The following is a 22231-nucleotide window of genomic DNA, read 5'->3' on the forward strand; positions in this document are numbered from 1 at the left end:
CATGACACTTCATGGCACTAAACTTATTTGAGGCCACAGAGAAATGATCCCAGTCCCAGTCTGCAGACAAATCGTCTTTACATTATGAGGCGCTGGAGCCTGAAACAATGTTTTTTCTTCATAGTCCATCTCTTCCTCCAAATTTCACACACAGTCAAACAACATTCACACTGAGTGGCATCTATTTGACATGAGCTGTACAGACAAGAGGACTGTCAAGATAATTGCAATAACCTTGTTCTTTTCCAAGGGGGTGGTCTGAACTGCAGCAGAAAACAGGTGATTATTGTGAAGCCAGACTGCCTTGAGGAAGATGTTATCGAAGGGAAACAAGAGCGAGGATATTGTGGCTTAAATTTTACAAAACGGTCCAGATACTGGACCAGTATAAGCTGGTGACTCAAACGTCTAGGGAACTTCCTGTGCTGTTAAACTGACTGTGTTCTTTCGTCATGAAAAAAATAGCACAAGCTTTTAAAAATAAGCCAAGATGCTGAAAGACGTGACAGTTTAGTGGGTCACATTTACTTATTAGCTGTAACTAAAATGTGTACCTCGTACCACACCCTCTTTCTCACCACCCCTCCCTGACAGTTAATCTCAGGGAAACATTACAGCTGCTTCATACTGAAGTGTTTCTAATAATCTGTCCTTGTCTATATAAATGGATGGAAGTTTAAGAATTACATAGAGCGGGAAAAAAGTAACGTGACAACCAAATCAAAAATTGCTCTCACCTTCACAGCAGTCCTGCCACATGCGCAGGTCAATCTGAGGGACGTCGTCACAGCTGCCGTAGCCATGGGGCAGCTCGGCCACCTTGAAGACATCCTGCTGGATGCGTGTGATGTTGTCCCCGTTGTCACACAGCACCCGTGTCAGGGAGGCCTGCTTCAACTGGGTCAGCTGGGCAGGAGTGAACACGCCCGGGTTTTCATACCAGAACCTGAACAAGACAGACAGGCACATTCTCAGGGTAACAGGATCAGCTAAATGTCTTAAGCCTGATTGAGTTTCTTCCAAAAATATTGCTAATGGGGTGAGAAAACGGTGAAAAGCAAACACTTAGTACTGAGAGGAGTGACTGACCAAGTGACCTGGGGTCATCTTTTTTTCTTTGAGGGGATGTTTTTGTGAATGATAATGTGAGATGTGTATTACCTGTCTCCCTCCTGCAGGCGTTTGAACTGAGTTACCAGCAGGCACATGAGGGTGGGCCCCACTCTACTGCCGGGGACCAGGTCTTCAGCCATCAGTGCAGGGAACAGATCGATGTTCAGAGGAGTGCCGTACAGCCTGCCACACAGGAAAGTAGTCAGGCACACTGAACAATGTAAACATATTACGATCCAGAATTATTCTGGAGCACGAGATGACACACACATGTTGATGACAAGAACCTCATAGAGACTACACTTTCTTTAAATTGACTATAACCCACCAATAATCTGGTTTCATTTGTTGTATACTGGTCTCTGGTCTCAAGCAAAGTTATGAAAAATTCTCAAAATAAATTATAATAATCTTGATTGTATAATTACCTCTGCAGTTTCTCTCTGACATTTGGATTTTTAATTTCATTCCTCAGCTCATCAAATGTCTGAGCTGAGGTCAGGTTACAGAAGGTCCTGTAATCATTGTATGGTGGTATGCCGTGATCCCTTCCTCGCTGTATATTCATGGCAGCCAGGTCCAGAGCTACAGCGTGGGCCATGGAGAACAACCTCTCCGTCAGCTCTGTATTCAGCAGCTGCGTGGAAACCCGCATTTTACCAGCAACGCCAAAGAGCCCACGAAGGAGTGGGTCGATGCCACCCTCGTTTACGATGCGGAACGGGGAGAAGAAGGCTCTGTGCAGAGAGATGTGTCCCTGGGGGATAGGCTGGAAGTCCTCGTCTAACCTGTAGAGTATTGGGTTGATGAGGGTGTGGCCGAAGCGGAAAGCAGCAGTGGCGAAAGCATTGAGGATGCCGGTGTTAACATTGGGGTTGTAACCGGTGTACGGCCCCATCATCTTCATGCCTACCTCACCCAGGATCTGGAAAATGGGAGAAGGAATGTTTTTAACAGTTTTACAGTTAAATAAATGCTTTTTTTGTTTAAACCATGGCAATAATCAGAGAAACAGAGGCTAAAATAGACAAACAGCCTCAAAACTGAGAAAAATTAGACTTAAGATGACAGCTGTTACCTTTGGCAACCAGTGACTGTAGGTGATGTGCTGCATCTGGGCCCCCACTATCTTCCTAGCCTCGTGGTAGATGGTGTCCCCATCCCAATGGGGGTTCAGTCTCAGTAGCTCTGTAGCTACGCGGTTGTGTTCCCTGAACCACACTGTGTGCATGGCAGTCAGACCAAGTTGCTCATTGGCTCGATGATCTCCAGCTAAGAAACAAGGAATTGGACTCTCATTTTCATCCCTCATACACTCAGTGGGGGGTCCAGTGGCAAATGGCAGAAGAGGCTTCCCTGTACGCTGGATGATACCCTGCCGGAGCAGACCTCTTTGGCTGGCCAAGTCACGGATCTCCTCAGATTCATGGCGTGAGCTGCCGTAGACATTTGAAGCATCGATATAAGAGGTCAACTGGTTGATTTGCTCTCTTGGGTAAACACTGTTCATGAGAAGAGAGGTCATCCCGCTGCCACACACAGGGCTGGATCGGACAAAGAACATGCAGCGGGCGCCACTTCGTAGCTGCCGTGGGTCATTGGGTGGGAACTGGATTGGAAAGCATGGCGGGTCATTGGTGCAGACCTGAGTGCACAGTTGGCCGTCAGAGAACCGTGACTGGCTGAGGGCCGCCACTGTCGAGTCCAAGTCATGGTCTAGGAACTGACCCCACTGCATCAGCATGTGAGTGTAGCGGTCGTCAGGAGTGATGGTCTCCGTTCCAATCATGGTGGTGGACACCAGCCTCGGCAGAGGCAACCTGTATCCATTATGCAGCTGGTCAGTGGCACCTCTGGGCAGGTTAAAGCCATTATCATAGACTGACTTCAGGAGTCGTTCGAAGGCAGTGAGTGAGGCCCCCCACATTGGGTGCTGCAGGTTGTTGCAGGTCCCGTCATGGCTGCGGTACTTCTGGTGGAAGCAAATGTCAGAGCAGTTGTTGAAGCGACGGTGGGCTGTGCAGCCGGACAGGTTTGCAATCACATCCAGAAAGTGAGGGGACACCAGGTCGTTGTAGCGAAATGCTGTAGGAAAGCAACAGAAATTCAACACATGAAGAGTCTACATGCGTTTTTAAAGGCTCAGAATTTATGTACGATTAAATTAGTATAAGACATGCAAATACTTGAAATAAAGTCCAGCACCATCCAAGGATATACTGTATATAATTAGGATATACAGTAAGCTCGTGTCTGTTAATATGATTAACATACATGCATGAGATATTTTTACAGTAGTCACAGTGATTCAGTGCTTCTGGCTCTGAGAGGAGAAAGAACCTCCTGTCTTGAGGGCACAAGTTGCAGTAATTCACTAACCTGCCCTGACTTGCTTTGATATGTGAGAGCTTTTCTGTGAAAGCTCCAATGTGCAGCATATCAATGTGTATGTGTGTAGCTCTGAAACGTGTTAGTCGTGTGGTGTTATGGTTATGCATGAGAACAAGTGTTAAGTGTGTGCGGCCTAACTCAATGAGGGTTAGGTGAGACTTCCTGTATAAATGGCAAAACCTGCTACCAGCTCACTTTACACACATAATGTGTCATGTGTGGTTCTGTATGTGTGTGTGTGTGGGTGTAAGGATGGAGAATGGGGAATCTGTGGTGTTGCCCTCTCAGATGAAATGGAGATACAATAAAAACAGCACGTTTGTTTCTGCTGACGGGCAGAAAACTCTCTGTTAGCTTGGTTTGGGGCCAGTGCAACAATGAACACTTGGTTGTTGGCATAAGTAATGAAAACACTGTCTCTCACTCTCTCTCTTTGTTCAGATTTCACAGAGCTTTATTTCTCTTTCCCTACCTCTCTTTTCCCTGCGACACAAACTTTCACCTGAATGTTTCCCTCATGACAACCTGCAGCTCCTCCTTTACATACTGATATTCCTCCTTCTTTATAAATCTCTTCTTGTTCTTTGATTCATGCAAAAGAACCACATTAAAAGCAACATTTCCCAAAGCACAGATGCTTTACACAACCAGGCAATTTGACCTTTGTGCTGTTAAATTTAACCCTCCATTACAACAAGCACTTTCATGCACCACAAAGTAATTTTTCCATGCATATGTGAATACAAACAAATGCAGACGCTTATGCATATAAACATCCAAAGTCAATCCATGCTTTTCCAATCTCCCACATGCATGCATAATTGAGACAATCTGTACACCAGCACACGCCACCTTAAAATTTGTCCTGTGCTCGACAGTGATTGCAGGTTGAATGTTGTGTGGTGTGACACAGGGCTAATAAAACTGTTTACAGGCTCCTCGTCAACTGCTCCATGATTATGTCTCTACGCCCCAGGTCATGCTTAAGAGAAAATGGCATACAGATGGAGGACCTATCCACAGCCAAATGCTGCTCACAATAACACGGTAATTCATAGAGCGGTTCAGAATTGAATTACTGGTTGCATGAGACCTTGCTGAAAAACTGGGTGGGAGCTTCTTACTGAATTCACAGTAAGACTTTGGTACAATGTATATTCAGCAAGACAATAATATTTTTCATCTATCCATCCATCAGTCACATGATTGTTGTTGAGGGTTGTGAAGAAAAATGACATCTGTTTAAACTAATATTACAAAAGAAATTAATAAATATGCACAATATGCATATGTATCTAGATCTGTATTAGGATGATGTGTACCAGTGTATATGTTCATTAAGTTCAGAGCAACCAAGAAACTAAACGCTTTGTATTGGCCTTTGGCCGTAGCCAGGGTTCAAAATTAGCACCTGCCATTTGCCAGATGTGAGCCAATAAATCTTGTTAGCGAAAAAATTAAATGAGGTCAGCCCCCAGTGGTGGGTTGCTGAAATAGGTCTACTTCATCACAAACTCTCATCACTCAGGTGTGTTTTAAAGCTTTCTTCTTTAACTTGTGTATATGTAAAAGCTTAGTTGAAGTTAGGTAAAGGAAGTTAAGTAAAGCAAAAATAAACGTAATTTTCATTAGTGAAGTCTTTGTACTTAGAACCCCCATGACAGGACACAACTTTAGACTTTTCTTGTACAGTGTATAGGTAAAATTACAGCCTCTTCCTATTATGACTTAAACTGTGGGAATAATAGTTATTTAGATGTGTTCAATACATGCACTAACAAATCTCAAAGTCTCAAAGTGAACTGACTGCATCAGTAGATTTTAGCAGTAGAGCTCTGATGACTGAGAGTGCTGTTGTTTGCACAGCTCTCACAGTACTTACTTCCTCATTAAAAGCATATTTAAGACCACAAAAACCACAGAAACAATCATAATGCTGATAATGCTGTAATAAATAACAGGCTGCCAAGCTATTTACCATATCTGTATAACTTGTATAGGCTAGCAATAGCAGTAGATTAGCCAAAGACTGAATGTACTGCTGAAGTGGAGACTGTATGAATCAGTACTTATCATAACGCCACATGAACCATGATATATTCACCTACTGACGTCAGGGGGTGAAAAAAGTGTTCAAACCACATAGTTGGTGACAACAAATCTTTGAACCGAAATGAACAAAGTGATTAAAATTAGCAAAGCGATCTGTCAGGAACTTGCGTCCACAGAAAACATGAAAACCATTTTGTCTTGATGAGGTCAGTCTCTTTCAAATGCAAACACCTATTAATCATTTCCTCCATGCATTAAGTTGTTCCACTGGTTATTCCCCATGCTATGAATACAGCATAATCAACAGCAATGGTGTGCCAAAGGCTCCACCCTGCAACACCAGTAAACCAGAGAGCAGACTCCCATGGGCTCTCTGAGGTTGTTCACACCCTGACGGAAAGCAGCAGTACTTAACTCTCTCCAGCTACAGAAAGCTCAGACACAGGATGCCTGACACAGCATGTGACTCTCCTTTGTAGTGATGCAATATCAATATGAGGGCTGTATCAATTTTTTTATTGTTTTATTTTATTTGAATTTTACACACTTCTACTGAGGTTTTCACATTAAGTTTCATGTCTTATGGTTTTATAAAGTCATCACCCCAAAGACATTAAAAAAATCATACAACAAATCCTCCATTTGAAAAAAAAGAGTGATTCATAGGATTTTTATTTATTTTTTGATTAAATCAACTTTCTTTAATAAATACATGTCATATATGGTGCTGTTAGATGAGTGCTATTCGACACAGCACTAATTATTACGACTATAAAGTAACTGATGCAAGAAAGGAACCAGGTTAAACCAACTGGTTTTGAATTTTAGAAGGTAGATGCTACACAACAGCTCATTGTTTGTGGTTTTCAGTACTTGGTTTGTGTAGAAAAATAATGTCACTAAGTTCAAGTGTAATTCTAATTATCACAAGCATCCACAAGCTGCAGAAACCTAAATATGGAGTTTAACAATTCCATAAACTGATGTCAAAGTCATGCTCTAGAACCGTCAAGTTGCACACAATGATGGTGTTGGGTTTACAGTAAAATGATTTGACTTTAATATTTGTTGAATCCAAACATCACATCTTGTCACATTGGGAACTCTAAATGGAAGAAGGAGGTACTACAAACCGAGTTTAACTGATACAAACTGCCGATTCATGTTAACCAGTTTTCAATAGTTAACTGCCACTGTTGCCAATTTCATCTAGGGAAAAAAAAAGTCCTCAAGTGCTTTAATTAGAGGAACATTATGTAAAACAGATGATATATAGCTGACTTGTTGTGCCGTGATGGCAAAATGTTAAGGGCACGAAAAAGAAAACAGCTATAGTCTGATTCTGGCTGGTGCATGTCACAGCTCTCTGTCCGTGTTTCTAGTCTCTCTACATTGTTAACTCTCAAATAAAGGCAGCATGCCAAAAAGAAGGACATACCTTAACTGTTATTTTTCCCTCTCTGAATCTTTAATGATTTGCTTAATTTCATCAGTCTTTTATGTGTCAGTGTGTAGAGCCGTATTTTAAACAATAGCTCTGATGTCTGAGTAAAATCATATAATGGTTACATACTTTTTCAAACATCATCACACACTGCAGACAGTGAGAGGTGTGATCAGATAAAAAGCTATGACATCCTGTTTTACCCCTGTTAGTGTCAGCACAAAATATTTGGTTATTTGACTCACCGGTGCCGTTGGTGTCGACCATGAGACCCTGGTTGACATGGTTCTGAATGAGCAGAAGAGTTTGCTCGAAGATCTCACCGGCACGCGCCTGCTCCACTGTGTATGGGTCCCGTGGATACCGGAAAAGAGCTAGCAGCTCTCCTGGGGTACGAGGCTGACTGGAGGGATGAGGGATAAAGAGACGGGGTTTGAGGGAGTGGGGAGTGAATGAAAGAGTGAACAAGAGACAATGAATATGTTATATGTAGAGAAATAAACGTCACATTTTATGTTGAAATTACAGTCTTCCAGACACATTTTTCTTTTAATTAAATCCATCCATCAATCCACTGAAATGTGTTTCCATCAGCTCCTCTAACTTGTGCACTGAAATGTAGTTCCTTTTTTGCATCTTTCAAAAAGCTTTTTCTGACACTTGGCTGCAGCTAGAGCAAGTCAGAGAGGTCAAACAAGAAGAAACTCAAATCATGCACAAACTCCTTGAGTGAAGTTCACATTACACAACTCGCTGTCTTGTAACTGGGAGTCTTTAAGTTGTTGGAGCTTTCACATCACATGACTGACTGACTGGTGACTGGGGACACACTCTAAAACATCTTTCACCAGCAGGAATCCTTGATGAGCAAGTCTAGTCTCCAAACTAAGTTTTGTCACAAAAAACTCACAATAGAAGTGACACAGGAAATGATGTAATGCCACAAACAACTTTGCTCCATGTTGCAAATGCAACACATACAAACCAGCCCCACGTTTCCCTACAACCTGGGTCTTGTGCTCTAAATCGGTTGTAGCTTGCTGACAGGTCCAAATATTCTGCATGCTAGATATGTGGCATGTGTCTACAATGCACTATGAGCCTCCTGGTTTGCTTTTTTGAGCAGGTCATACATAGCACTTGAGTGCCAAAAACTGTCAGGGCTAAAGTCGTGTAGTCTGAACGAGGCGTTTGTCAATTCACTAATGACTTGGACGCTCTTTATCATCATTGAGTTTGTGTGCATGAATGTGTGTTTTTTCTGCTTCCAAAACCTACTCAAATCTTTTGGACTGCTTTACTCTTACCTCAAGCTACTTTTTTAAACATGCATTCAACCTGGACCATTAAGACATGTGCCAAATCCACAGGTGTTCTACCCAGACCAAGATGAAAAACAAAAACAGAAACTGTATCATTTGGCAGGCACTTTTAGATTACTACATAATGCACATGTAAGCCAAGTTACTATTGAACCATGAACACTTTATTTGACATATTAATGTTTTTTTAAAGGGGTTGGCAAAAATCTGTTGAATTACGTAGTTTTTTATTGGATTTCTGGGACAGCAGCGATATTTAAAATGCATATATTCTAAGATAAACACTGGACACAGTGTACAATTTACAATATATCAACTATATTCTCATATAAATATATATTCAATAATAGAATTTTATCATAGTATAGTGTAATACTTTTTCATTTTATTAGCACACACAGTTCTTTGCTTAACAGGACTGGAGGGTTTAACATAAATCTGTTTAGTGGTTAATTACATTTTCCTTACTCCTACAGCTGACAACATTATCACTGGTGAGAAAAGAGAGAGCGATGTTGCAAAGAGTGATCAAAGGTATGTTTACAATATTGTTTTCGTGTGGGAAAACGTCTGCCTTTGTTGATAATTTGAAAAAGCTGGCGACACACATGCAATTTGTTTCTATAATGAACAGCTGCTGCCATCAACAAACAACACTCAAGGTCTAACAGTCTGATACTTAGCAGCAGCACAGCTATTGTGCTTTATGATCTGAGTAACAAGTGCTACTAGCTTTTTTCCTGATGTGCTCTCATCCTCCAATGGCATTCTGGATTTTCATTATTTCCAAACCATGTTAAAGACCTCGATGCCATCAGCCAAGGAGGAGTCTGCCTGTTAATCTGCGATAGTCATTAAAGAGAGCTGGAAATCCCCTCACCTCAATTTGGGTTACCACTGTGTGTTTGTCTGTGCAATTCTCTCCTTCATGTGTGTTTATGCATATATGTGTTTGTGCACTGTATTTATGCATGCATGTGTGGGCAGAGTGTGTGTGTGTGTGTGTGTGTGTGTGCATGCCAAGAAAAACACAGCTGCTAACCACATCATTCAACAGGATGGAAATACTTACGAGCTATATTGAAACCACTGACATCTCTTAAGGCTCGGACATACTTCCCAGGACAGCTGGGGACTTGTAACGCTCCAGCGTACGCGTACATACTACAATGCAGGGTCCAAATTGACCTGACCACACATGCACATTTTCTAAATCCACACTCCATTCTAGCTGGTGGCAGTAATGCACAAAGACACCTATTGCCAAATGCCAATAAAAGTCAGGAAGATGATGACTCATGTTTAAGGACAGAAAATGGCAACCCCACGACAGCAAGAAGAGTGCCTATGTTTGTTAGTTTGGGCTGAACAAAATGTAATCTATAATAAATATAGTGTATAATGATAATAAGAGGACTGGAGTGTGGAACAAGAGATTATATTTTGTAACTGAAGCATGCTCATTAGGCGCACTTGCTATGTGTACGGTTCACAAGGTCACAAATTTTGGACTGCACACCGACGTCAACATAGAGGTCCATGCGGACCCTTGCGGACTTGGGTAGATGACAACATTTACGTCACGCAGACTACAGCAGACCCTTGTGGACATGGAAAGTATAAAGCTGACTTAACAGTGACAGAGCACTAGTAAAACAAATGGAAAAGCAAAGACTTCAAATCACTATTGTTTCCTTCATCATCCCGAAAATGGTGACGTTGATGCTCAGACGAAAAAGAGATAGGCAGACTAAGATGAAACAAAAAGCTTCCAACAAGCAGTCACAAATATTGACTGCAGCTGTCAGAATAATTGCCTGACTAAATGTCTGTCAGCACTGCACCTTAAAGCACTGTTTCTAATTGGAGCATTTTGATCTGCACAAACTTTAGAAGTGCAAACCCTGTGAACTGAAACAGGAAAATGCAGGAATATTAGCAGCCCCTCTGAATGGCCACACTCTTTCCCTGAAGGCTCTGACTCAGACTTAGAACATGCAAGTCATGTGCCAAGATGATGTGAGACAAGTCATTTGTATTGTAGCTCAGGCCCCATGAGCATGTAGCTCTGGACTGAGTCGGTGCAGGGCAAAACAGTTCAGTCAGTCCAAATGTAAAAGGCCTAATGACATAATGCTTTTGCACAATGGTGCTCTCATTTGCTTAGTTACAATCTATATTAAAGAGGCATTTCATTTTAAGACATTTACATTTCTAAAATGCAATATAGCACAAAGAAATAGAAAATGTATAACATAAAAAGTGTATTATATGGCACTGCATTAAGCTGTAGACTATATATAAAATATAAAATGCAAGCCTAATCAAAAGCGCTTGCTGAACACAACCTTTTTCTTTACTGAAGACCGCAAGAAAGAACACGCATAAATCAGAAATCACATGACAGTGTGAATGCTAACCTCCCCTGTTTTGGCGACTGACAATCATTGTCAAATGTTATCAATAATTCCTCACCTGGTCGTCGCTGGCGAGAAGAGGAAAAATTGTCAAATCATGCGACCATCATTTTCAGCTAATGCACACTGCCCGTGATTGATTTGAGACAAAAAAAACCCTGTCAAAATGTGCACACAGGCAAGTCTATAGTGTACGCAGTGTACTACATGTAAGTGTACTAATGTAAGTATCTGATCTGAGACGCAGCACAAGATGTGTGTTTGCTGTGTGAGTTTCTCATAACTTACCCATCAAAGAGACGTCTCCTTGTTGACTCAATAGCACTGTCCACATTACGTATAGCTTGCTCTATGGATGTGCTCACAAAGGTGTCCCCCTCTCTGCTGACTGCAGGGACTGTTATCACACCGAGACAGACAGATAGACAATAAGTAAAATAAATACAAACAGCAATGCACAACAACACACAGCTCACAACACGTCCACAATGAAACAAAGAATCACACTGTACTGTTGAGGAGCACAATAGTAGCAGGAACAAATGAATATTTTAGAGTATTTGTCTATATGTGCAACTAGATGGGGACATGCAACTTTTCTGGGACATTAGGTTGCTCAACTTAACAGAAAATTAATATTCCACTTTCTGATTTTGTGTTTCATTTTTCTCAAGTTTGACTAAACTGCACTAAGTGTTTAAAAACATATCAACAATGTTCTCTTTTATGCAACCCACTGCCACCACAGTCTGCTGTAACATAAACAGGAAGTATACACAGTGCTCAAAACTCATTCAAAGCAAAAACAAACGTTAGGAAACAGAGCTTATGTTACTGTGAGTGACTGAACCTTTTAAGGCGCTGCACTTCTATTTCCTATTTCTGGCACACACCCCTCCTCACAGTGTGCCATTGAACACAGTGAGAATGTGACGTGAGGACCGAGAGAGTCCAACAACAACTGAGCACATTGATACAGTTTATGGCTCACCAGCAGAGTGCTGTGGTCTGACCTGACAAATCTCAGCAGGAAACGCCAGCACACACAGGGAAGAGCTGACCTGTCTCACAGCTCACACTTTATTCTCCAACTTTCCTGCTTCACACTCTCTGACATGGATTCATCACAATCCAAGTGTTTGTACACCGAAGTTCAGTGCTAGAATAATTTTATGTCAAATCTTACTTTGATTTACATTTCACAAAACACCATAGTCCATCTGAGGTTTTAAAACCGTTGTGCCCAAACTTGTTACAGCATTGATCAACAACATGCAACAAGTAACTTGTTAACACTGGGCACCAGCTGACCTTTCTCCTCAAGCAGACAGTGAAAAATAACAGCAAAAGTGTGTGGTGATGAGCTGCTGGCGTTAGCTGCGTTTTACCTGTGACAGTAAGCACCATGCTAGCCACCTGGTAGCCGATGGGATTGCGGGCGACACACTCATAGCGTCCACCATCGGCGGTGCCCACGTCCTTCACCTCTAGATAGCCCTCAGGGCTGATGTGGAACTTGCCGCTCTCTGTTACCTGCACACCATCCTAGTAAAGAAAAAGGGTAGAGGTCATGACCCCTGGGAGCAACCGTGTGGATGTGTTTCAAACTATGAGACAGTGATAAAGAGCCTCACAGATGGGACCTGTTATGTCAGTCTACTGAGCTGTTTGGTTTACATAGATGTTTTTGGGCAGAAACTTCAGCTTGAATAACTTAAGCCTATTTCAGTCAGAACACAACATCCGGGTGAACGCGGTACTATCCGCTCCTTAGTTGTTGACGCGTTGTCATCGATACACTGTTGCCAGTTTGTATACACCAACAGAAACACGTCAGCATGGAGTTTGAAAGAGAGACCAAGTAAGTATGAGATATATAAAGAAAAGAAACCATTGAAAAGTTTTCAAAGACCTCTGTTCCTGCTGCTCTCTACTGTTTACCTGTTCTCCTGACTGTGATGTCGCACAGACACACCAGTTAAGCAACGCATACACACATGCCAGCGAACAGAAAGGCTGACTCGCTTTACAGCGGTGAGTTCAGTGGCAGTGGCAATACAGCCAATTGCTCATATTGAGCACGTTTACCCATGTTTAAGAAACCCGCCTGCACGCGCTAATTTTTGTGGGAAATGGGTATAATAAAGTAATCGCACAGCATTTCCCGATCCCAGTTTCTATTTTCTCAATTGTTCTCTTTTAACCACTTAAAGGGGAAGTTTGGATTTTTTGACCCAGGAACCTCTTTTTGCCATGTTTTTGTGTGTCAGTGACTAAGGGGAAAAACTATTTGTGAAACTGGTATTGAGAGAGACCACCGTAGCCTGCAGCAGCAATAGTAGCTGCAATGTAACCATTCAGGGGCATGTTTTCACTGTCAATTCACGTCCATTAAAAGTCTTTTCTTGCCACCGACATGTTCAGATGATTTTCAGTATCTGACAACATTATGGAAAGTATCCCTACAGAATTAGGTCTTTAAGATCTCTTTTGTTAAACAGTAAATCTTTTTTATTTAACCTGAAACTGCCCCAAAATATTAATCACTAAACAAACCAGACTTAAACCAGCTTTAAAACAGTAACTTTATCGTATATAGAGCCAGCATGGAGCCAGCATATTTTCACATTCATCACAGTGAATGAAGGCTTTATTTCAACCAAACTAGAGTTGGTGATTGTTGAAACAGTGGAAAGATGAACCAAGACTGTTCTGTGAGTTTTGTTTTGCTTCTGTCGATTTTAAATGAAGTGTGTTTTCTGATGATAAAATTACTGTTCATTTAAATGACGTCTAGTGTGTTCAGCTGAGGCAATTTTGGGGCTGTTTCTGGTTAAAGAAAAAAAAAAAGGTCCATCTCTGTAAAGATCTGTTCCATAATGTTGTCAGTAGTAATCCTTTCCTGTCAGTGGCAAAACAAGCACTTTTAGTGGACATAAATTGACGGTGCAAACATTCCCTGCATGGTTACATTGCAGCCTGTTTCACAGCTGCTGGCTGCAGCATCCTCGCTCAATAATGGTCCAATTTCAAAAAATGTTGTTACCATTAGTTACTTAGACAAGAAACACAGTAAAATAGGGTCCAAGTTTAAAAATAGCACTTGCCCAACCCTTTGACCTCTGTGGTGAGGGGACAGGCACCTTACTCTGCTGCACAGGAGCTTTATCATCTAACCTTGTTCCAGGTGATGACAGGTTGTGGCTGGCCCTGAGCACTGCAGGGAATCTGGACGTCCTGGCCAGACTCCACCGTCAGGTCCCTTGGAGCATTTGTGAAAACAGGCGTTACTGAATGAGTTAAAACATACACACACACACACACATAGGCATGTGTTAATGATTATGCACCAGTGCTCAAAGTACTGTACATGTAAACTGCATTTTACAATCAATTACAGCAGATACAAAACTCTGAGACTTGTCTTAGCCTTTTAATGTCCTGCATAAGCTCACAGAACATACACACACTCACAGTGTTTGTGTTACACTGCACTTGCTATTTTTCTTTCCTCTATTACATAGTTGCAAAACATAAACCAGTTTCGGCCCAAAGACTATATTTATTATGATAAGGAAACCTGCCACAACATTTGTTCTGATTTGACTAAAGTTTTGACATCGGGTAGAGACAAACATTGGCAAGTGTCTACCAGTGCAACTTAGAAATTTTTAAATCACATGAAGAATAACAGTTTTATTAATAGTCAAAGTCAAGATTTTTAAATAAATAAGTAAAATGCATACATTGAGTTTAAATGTCCATATGACTGTTTTACACTGCACATGTTCATATCTTTGATATTAAACTTGTTATGAGTTCATAAATATCAAACACTTGGTTGTGCTCCTTGTAGCCTCTGCATACAGTCATTTTCTTATCATATTATATTTAGTCTTTGGGCCCATGGAACTACTGCTGTTTATTTTCCCTTAAATATGACCTATAAAGAAAAACAGTATTCTTTCGTGTCCAAAGAAAAAATATGGTATGATAAGATAAACTGACTTTTCAGTCAGATGGTTTGACTGTTTTTGAAAGAATTCAGAGAACACTTTCACCAAAGGAAAGTCAAAATTTCAATTGTGGGCACAAACATCTTAAAACCTGTATGGAGCTCAAAGGAAGATGCAGGGAGATGTATTTTTGAAAGAAAAGTCATTGGACTGGCCACAACTAAAATTGGTTCTCACAAAGATAGCTACCCCCAGCACACGCACCCACACAAATTGTTTTGAGCATTGTCACAAGTTACAGACTAGAGTGAGTCACTGTGTTATACTGTCTAAGATTCACGATACAACATTTGTACAGCTAAATTGTTGGGTGCGGGTGCGTGTTTGCCCCCCACACACCATATTTAAATTCCTTCATGGTTCCCATGCAGCAGTCAGCAGTGAGCCACCTGGCTATGGGAAATTCCCACAAGTTTTAAAAAAACAAGGTGGGGTGGGAGGCAGTTTCATCGTAGTCTGACACTAATTAACAGCCCTTAAATCAAAGTTGAACTTTCTAAAACACAGGGTTCACAGCAGTGTACAGTACACAGCATCAAAGCTGCAGGCAGTGTGGTGCCAGTACCACTCCATATCACTGAGAAAACTGGGATGTGAACATAGCAACATAAAAACAGTAATTATTATTAGAAATATTTCTATTAGTACTTCCACCTATATTTAATAGTTGAAGTAGCAGAACATGGGGGGAGAGAGAGGGGGATATGACATGAAACAAAAGGTCTCTGGCTGGAATTGAACTTGCCATGTTGTGGTTTCATGGCATGTGATGTAACAATTTGGTTAAGGATACTGAAACCCCTGTGGAATGGAGACATGCTACACCACCACAAAAGTAAAAAACACATCCTGTTAATCCCCGCTTTCGCTTTCTTTTAATGCTTTGTCTATTCCTCCGCACATCGCTCTTAGAGTACAGTCATCATATACTGCCAGCATGGTTGTGGGCTTGTACAGCATTTTAACAGTGTGGGGCCATTATGCAACGTGTACTTTGTGCCATGTTAACAGCCATTACTACATGGAAAAACATGGTGTCATCACAGGATTACAGACTGCCATGCTTTCCTGTGTTATGTCAAGCCTGTAATTTCAGCTAAACACACACACACATGCACAAACACAACCATCTGCACACAAGAGAGAAGCAGTGACACACACTGACTTAGGTATGCCTTCTCCCAGACAAAAACACATGCCACACATGTGCACATGCAGAATTAATTACAGTATGGTATAATATAGTAGACTACGGTCCATTTACATACTTGTATGCAAATAAAGATGAAACACACACGCAGCTACATGTCTTTCAGTGTATGCATGCACTGCCAGATATTAAAAAAGATTTGCGTGAGAAAATGACAAATAAGCTGTGAATGAGGAGCACTACACCACTATAATCCTCTTCATATTTTACCACCCAGCACTCCCTTCCTTCTCTGCCTACACAAACATGCAGTGTTTGAAGAGGGCCTTTCAGCAGCTACACTTACGGCCTATGTATGACAGCAATGTTTCAGGCTCACTTTTCAGTCATCTGTCTTTGAGAACAGACTGGCTTCCATGTTAATCTTCACCAGCAGCTAAGTGACTTCATCTCCCCTCCCACTTACAGTTAACTGCCCCTAACCTAATGTAACTTCCAGTACATATGGTCATTATTATGCTGTGACATCCGCATTTATTCTGAAGCTTCATCCCACACCCTCACCTCTTTGCTGGATGCTGAGCTGCACAGCGGTACGCACAGTCCCTACAGGGCTGACCGCCTGGCACTCATACTGGCCCTCGTCATGGGCTGCCACCCGAGTGATACGGAGAGTACCGGAAGACAGGACAACATGACGGCGGTCTAGGGGTAGTGGACTGCCTCCACGTGTCCAGGCAATCACCGGTTGGGGGTAACCACTCGCCTCACAGGAGAAGTCCACCGTGTGACCCTCCAGGACTGATTGGTCTTGTGGCGTGACTGTGAACTGGGGGATTGCTGGGGACAGAATGGAGAAAAAAAGCTGTTTATGTTTGTATAAAAATTCAAGTTTGCTTCATAGAAAACTTTTCTTGACATGGCAAGCTGATGAATCATTGTGGAGGTTTTTGATTCCCTATCCCATCATTTACAGCTGAACATATAGTACTTCAAGGGAAAAATCAGTCAGATAAACCTGACAGGCAATGCAAGCAACATAAAGGTTAATTTACTCAATATCAAATATCAAAATGATTGAGACACAATAATAGAAATGTTAGTCAAACATGTTTGGTATTTGGGAGCTGACATCCGAAAGGTCTCAAACAAGTGCCTTCAGGAGTTGCAAGAAGAAATTAATCAAAATTGCAAGGAATGAAGAAGCTTCTGCCCTTGAGTGCTGTCTTTGCGGTGAGGTCAGACAGTGCAAGCTGATTTAGACAGTTGTGTTTTGATTCCTTCACTTTGTATTGGGTGAGTTCATGTGAGATTACAGGTCCCGTTTTCTCGGAATAATTTGGATAATAGCAGTAAAAATTGTCTAATTGTCTAGTTATGCCAACCTGTGACATACATTATTATATGACTTGTTGACATTTTAATAGGTCCCTCGTTGCACTTTGCTAAAACATTTGAACGACAGTAAACAGATCATGCTGAAAACAGTGGATGCAAGATAAAAACTGCAGGAAGCTATTACAAGCAATGAAAAGATTTGCATTTTAACTACAGCGCTTTCAAGGAATGCTAATACATTTTCATGAGGAGAGAATCATCCTAATGCATTTCAGTGGATAAACTCTGTCTTCTTTATATTAAATCCAATGCATAAATTCATTCTCCTAACAGAGGAAAACAAATTCTGATTCTTACCTTGCACTATGATGTACGCTGTAGCATGTATGGTGTCAACATTATTGGAGGCAAAACACGTATACTGTCCACCATCAGCCTGCTCCACATTCTGGATATAAAGCCCTCCGGAGGGGGTGATGTTGATGCGGGCGTCGTTGGGCAGAGGTGTCCGATCGCCCTTTGTCCAAGAGACCCGGGGCTGCGGCTGGCCTGTGGCACTACACTCCAGGGTCACACTCTCTCCCACAAGCACCTCAGTGTTCTGGGGCTGGATCACAAAACTCGGCCGTGCTGGAGGAGCAGGGGGAGGACGTGGGAATGGGGTTAGATTAATTAAGTGAGAGGTGATAACATTTTTCATCTGGGTCTCTGTTGTTAGTAACTGCAGGGTATTAGGAAACCAGTAATGGCCTAAATAAATGTTGGCAAAATGTTCAAAAGACAGCTAATGAGAAACATTTGAAAGGTCAGTTCATTGCAAAACTCATCTCTGTATATTTCGGTCAGAAAACGCCACTTTGACTACTGCTTAAACAACTTCCCGTGTGCATCACAAAATATGGCTGAGTCCTGACCATATTTGGCCAGTGATTACGGTAGAGTTAAAGGAAATATGCACACAGCGAGAGGCCAGGCGTTTACAATCACAAGGAGACAGGAAATGCACAGCATCTGCTGTCAGAGACTGTTGCTTCACAAGGGGTCGTGACTAGGGCCATCCGTCACTGTGACGATGACCCTCAGGTCATCTAGAGACAGCCATGCTAATTTCCCACAGCGACAGCTATTGGCACTATGACTGATTTATGTGTGAATACTGTTTAAGTGTGTATGTGTGTCAGGAGAGAAGGAGCAAAAGAGGCAGAGAACAGAATGTACTGGTGTCTGTGTCTGTGTCTAAGTTGTGTGAGGATAATTTGACATGAAAGCCAGTGGGCTTTGCTCACAGCTCAATGGGACATCTCAGTTATTTAACCCGCTGAACTCTGAAAGTAACCTTGGTGCTACTCACAGTGCAGACACCTTGCTCTACTCTGATGAGAGAGGTTATATCATTCTAGATGTTTCTAGGTAAAGCCCCACTAATTTGTAGAGTATGACACCAGGAGAACTCTCTCAGGAAGCCTCATCATGTGCTTCAAACTGAAAATGTCACCAGCTTTTTTCATTTACAACAAACATGTAAATACAGATGTTTGTATGTCAGTGGAGGTGAGAGTTGAGATATAAAATACATGTTATTTGTCCAAGAAGTTCACCTTTTGACAAGTGAGCACCTTAAATATGGATTTTCGGGATCAATGTGATGTAGGTTAAATAGCCTGGACACTTTGAGATTTCTGCATGAAATATTGCACACTGCAGCTTTTAATAGACTGCCTGTGAAGAGCAGAAGTTAAGATCAAAAGCAGCGACTTACAGGGGGCTCCAAAGTATCGTAGTGTGACCTGTGAAGTCTTGACCTCGCCGGCCACGTTTTTGGCCATGCACTGGTAGACTCCCTGGTCTGTCTCCCTGGTGTCCTGGATCATAAGCGTACCATCTTCCAGCAGGTTCAGACGACTGTCCTCACGCATGTTTAGAGCATTGCTGTCAGAAGGGGGCAGAGACAAACATCACAACCAATTAAACATAAATCAGCAGATGTAGGCAGTCTATTAACATACTGTACTTTCCTAGAATCATACATGATCATTATTGGCATAATCCAAACATTCCTAACATGGGAATTTCATTGTCAGTACTCTGTATCTTTTATTTATTCATTTTAAATATAAACGATGTATGGGACCTACACACATGGATCAGACCAATCCTTAAAATGGGACAAGCTAAACACAGTCAGTGAGGGGAGGTCTTACTTGTTCCTGAGCCAGATGATCTGTGGTTTAGGGTTGCCTTCAGCCCTACAGGTGAAGTACACAGTGTTCCCAGATGTTACATCGACATCCTGGGGCTCTGAGGTAATCCTGGGTACCTCTGGAGGAAAAGGCCACACAGAGTGATGGGAAGCTAATAATTAAGCTAATTATCCACAAGAGTAAATGCATGTTCATTCATATGTATGTGCCTTTATGCTGCTGTCTGTTGAACCAAGCCTCTGGTGACTGTCTAGTCTTTTCAGGGGTGCTGCCTGAGTGACGAGTCTGAAGCCTGATGCACATCATGTCTATGCAAATGTCGAGAAATAGTGGAAACATATATTCGACTATCCTTTCTGGACATATTTCCTGAGCTATGACATCTAATGGTTGCTGACAGTGCCGGCTCCTTATACTGAGCTGTAGGAAAGTCCACCTTAAAACCCACCACGGTGTATGAAGGCCCTACACCCACAAAAAGGTCATCAGAAGCTCTCCGGAGTAAAGATTAGGGTGTGCCACTGCAAATAAAAATAGCTCCAGAGAAAATCCTTGAAACTGCCTCCAGTCTAAGGTACTGACCTTGCCAACTAAGTGTGGGTAGGTTGTCAACCATAATACTACCTACCCATCCTTTGTCTCTGTTGGCCACATATTACTTTCACAAAAGACCTTTCCTGAGGGGTGTACCACAAAGCGAGATTGTCTTAGCAAGTATGTCTAAAGTGGGGCTTTCCCGTCCACTAGAGGTGGCTCTCTTTTAACCTGGCTAGATTTCTGTGGTAACTTATGCAATAAACTTGACCTGGCTAAGAGCAGGTTATGTCTCCAGTTTTGGCTTGACATCATCTGAAAAGCACCTTTTTACAACTTCTTTGGGTAGCGTTTCTTTATGATAAGTGTCAATAAATGAGTGATACAAACTGTCAGCTGTGAGAAAATGTCATAAATACACTTTATTGAAATTGTTGAGCAGTAAAGTTGCTTAAATGTTACCAAATGAAGCTGTGCAGTTATAGTCGCGCTGTATTTTTTTTTTACACAGGAACTGACAATTTGCAGAAAATCTGAGCAAGAATATTGTTTTATTTTATTCACACACGGTTCTTGTTGCAACAAATGAATGTTTCTGTAGTGTTCTCGTCCACAGTGATTCTACAAGAAGCGTCTATAAAATCACAGGCAGCATTAAACATTAACAGTTCACTATATTTTGAATAAGGATGACCTTTACTTGCTTACGGAATGCGGTCTAATTCCTTTAAATCATACTATAGCTTTACCACTGTTATGTATTTATGTATTTATGTATTTATGTTTATATGTTTGGTTCTGATTTGCTGAAGTCTGTTTTACACTGCTAGTAGATAACACCTGATATATTAGTTTGCTGGTATTTATCACTGATAACATTCAATCAGTAAAATTAATTTCACTTTAATTTGTCCAAAAACTAAAACAATACATCTGTCTCCTTCATTATGGGACAGTGTCAGACCTAAATATAGTTCTTGATTATAATTTTTAAATCTGCTGCATCAAGTTAAAAGTTTCAGAGCTGCAGAATGAGCAGCTGTCATGTGTAAAATGACTGAGTGGTAAAATAAACTGGCTATATTAACTTGTACATTCACACAATTAGTCATTTTTGTCAGTGTTTTTCTCTGGCCTCAATTGTAGTGAAAATGCTGCTTTTTTACTGATAGTTTTCAAAATATTTTTTAAAGTCGAAATTAGGCGGCATTATATCGATTATTTTTTAGTGCCAAATGACACGCTAAAAGCGTAATTTGAATAATTTTATGAGAAGACGCATGTAACCTGAGGCAGAAACCTGGGTTAACAGAGACGGGTGATAACCACCTTCATGGTATCTGTAATCTCTGACCGCGGCGTAAGAGTTTGTCGAGCCAGCTCAGTCAAAAAGAGCCTGGCTCTGTTGAACTGCCGTCATGGTACAGCCCCCAGTACTAACACACACTGAGGCAAGGAGTATGGACAAATGTCACCAGCTCCTAAAACAGTAGACAGTAAAGGAAAACTTCATTACTTTTCAACGTAGAACCAGTTTTTTCATGTTTCTATGACTAAGTACTTATTTGGAAGAACAATTTTTTAAATTGAATTTGAAATGACAACATGATAGAAAGGACCCTTCAGAGGAAAAAAACTTTTTTTCTTTTCCTTTTGCTCTATCAGGTCTGTTTATTATTGTCTTTCTACAACAAATCAACTCTCAAGACTTCATATTGAGACCTCTCCTTCAGCGAGACTTGGTTAGACACAAAAACAAATCCACTGGATCAAGTGTAAGGTAAAGAAAACATTATGTTTCTCTTTAGGGCCATAATGTTGTCTTACACTTATAACAACAATCAAAGACTCTCAGTTGCAAAAACAAGCACTTTTAGTGGACGAACACTGACAGTGCACTATTGCCCCAAAGATTACATTGAAGTCTGTTTCCTGGTAGTAAATGTAGCCCTGTCGTGTACTGGACCAGTTCCAAAAATTGTTGTTCCCATTAGTCACTTCAATACAAAAACATGGAAATAAAGGTCCAGAGTGAAAAAATATCAAAGTTTCCCTTTTAGTTAGCTTCTGCCCCAATATTAAGTCAACATGCAGCACACGCTCTCTCTGTAGCCTCTGCTCCACACTCCCTGTACATATGGTAGACACATTTCAGAAGTACTCTTTGTAACAGTTCTCTCCATTCTGCTAACATGGAGAACAGTCAGTTGGATAGGGATAAGTTTGCGTACACCAGCAGGTAAACCCAAACTC

At 41.4% G+C, this 22231-nt stretch overlaps 1 protein-coding gene across 2 annotated transcripts in view; it reads right to left on the reverse strand.

Moving 5' to 3' along the window:
- pxdn (peroxidasin) overlaps positions 1-22231 on the reverse strand; it is a 57969-nt gene that overhangs the window by 7495 nt on the left and 28243 nt on the right. For both annotated transcript variants that reach the window (XM_088087405.1, XM_042500494.2), the window contains 12 exons: positions 19445-19562; positions 19003-19172; positions 17601-17873; positions 16470-16745; positions 13917-14029; positions 12128-12284; positions 11028-11136; positions 7246-7403; positions 2192-3198; positions 1542-2038; positions 1162-1296; positions 738-946 (listed from right to left, as the gene is read on the reverse strand). In XM_088087405.1, the coding sequence (XP_087943531.1) occupies positions 738-946; positions 1162-1296; positions 1542-2038; positions 2192-3198; positions 7246-7403; positions 11028-11136; positions 12128-12284; positions 13917-14029; positions 16470-16745; positions 17601-17873; positions 19003-19172; positions 19445-19562 (3222 nt within the window). The remainder of the gene's footprint in view (positions 1-737; positions 947-1161; positions 1297-1541; positions 2039-2191; positions 3199-7245; positions 7404-11027; positions 11137-12127; positions 12285-13916; positions 14030-16469; positions 16746-17600; positions 17874-19002; positions 19173-19444; positions 19563-22231) is intronic.

Source organism: Plectropomus leopardus, chromosome 14 (assembly GCF_026936395.1).
Source record: "Plectropomus leopardus strain MGB_pleo_1.0 chromosome 14, ASM2693639v1, whole genome shotgun sequence".
In the NCBI taxonomy this organism is placed as follows: Eukaryota; Metazoa; Chordata; class Actinopteri; order Perciformes; family Serranidae; genus Plectropomus; species Plectropomus leopardus.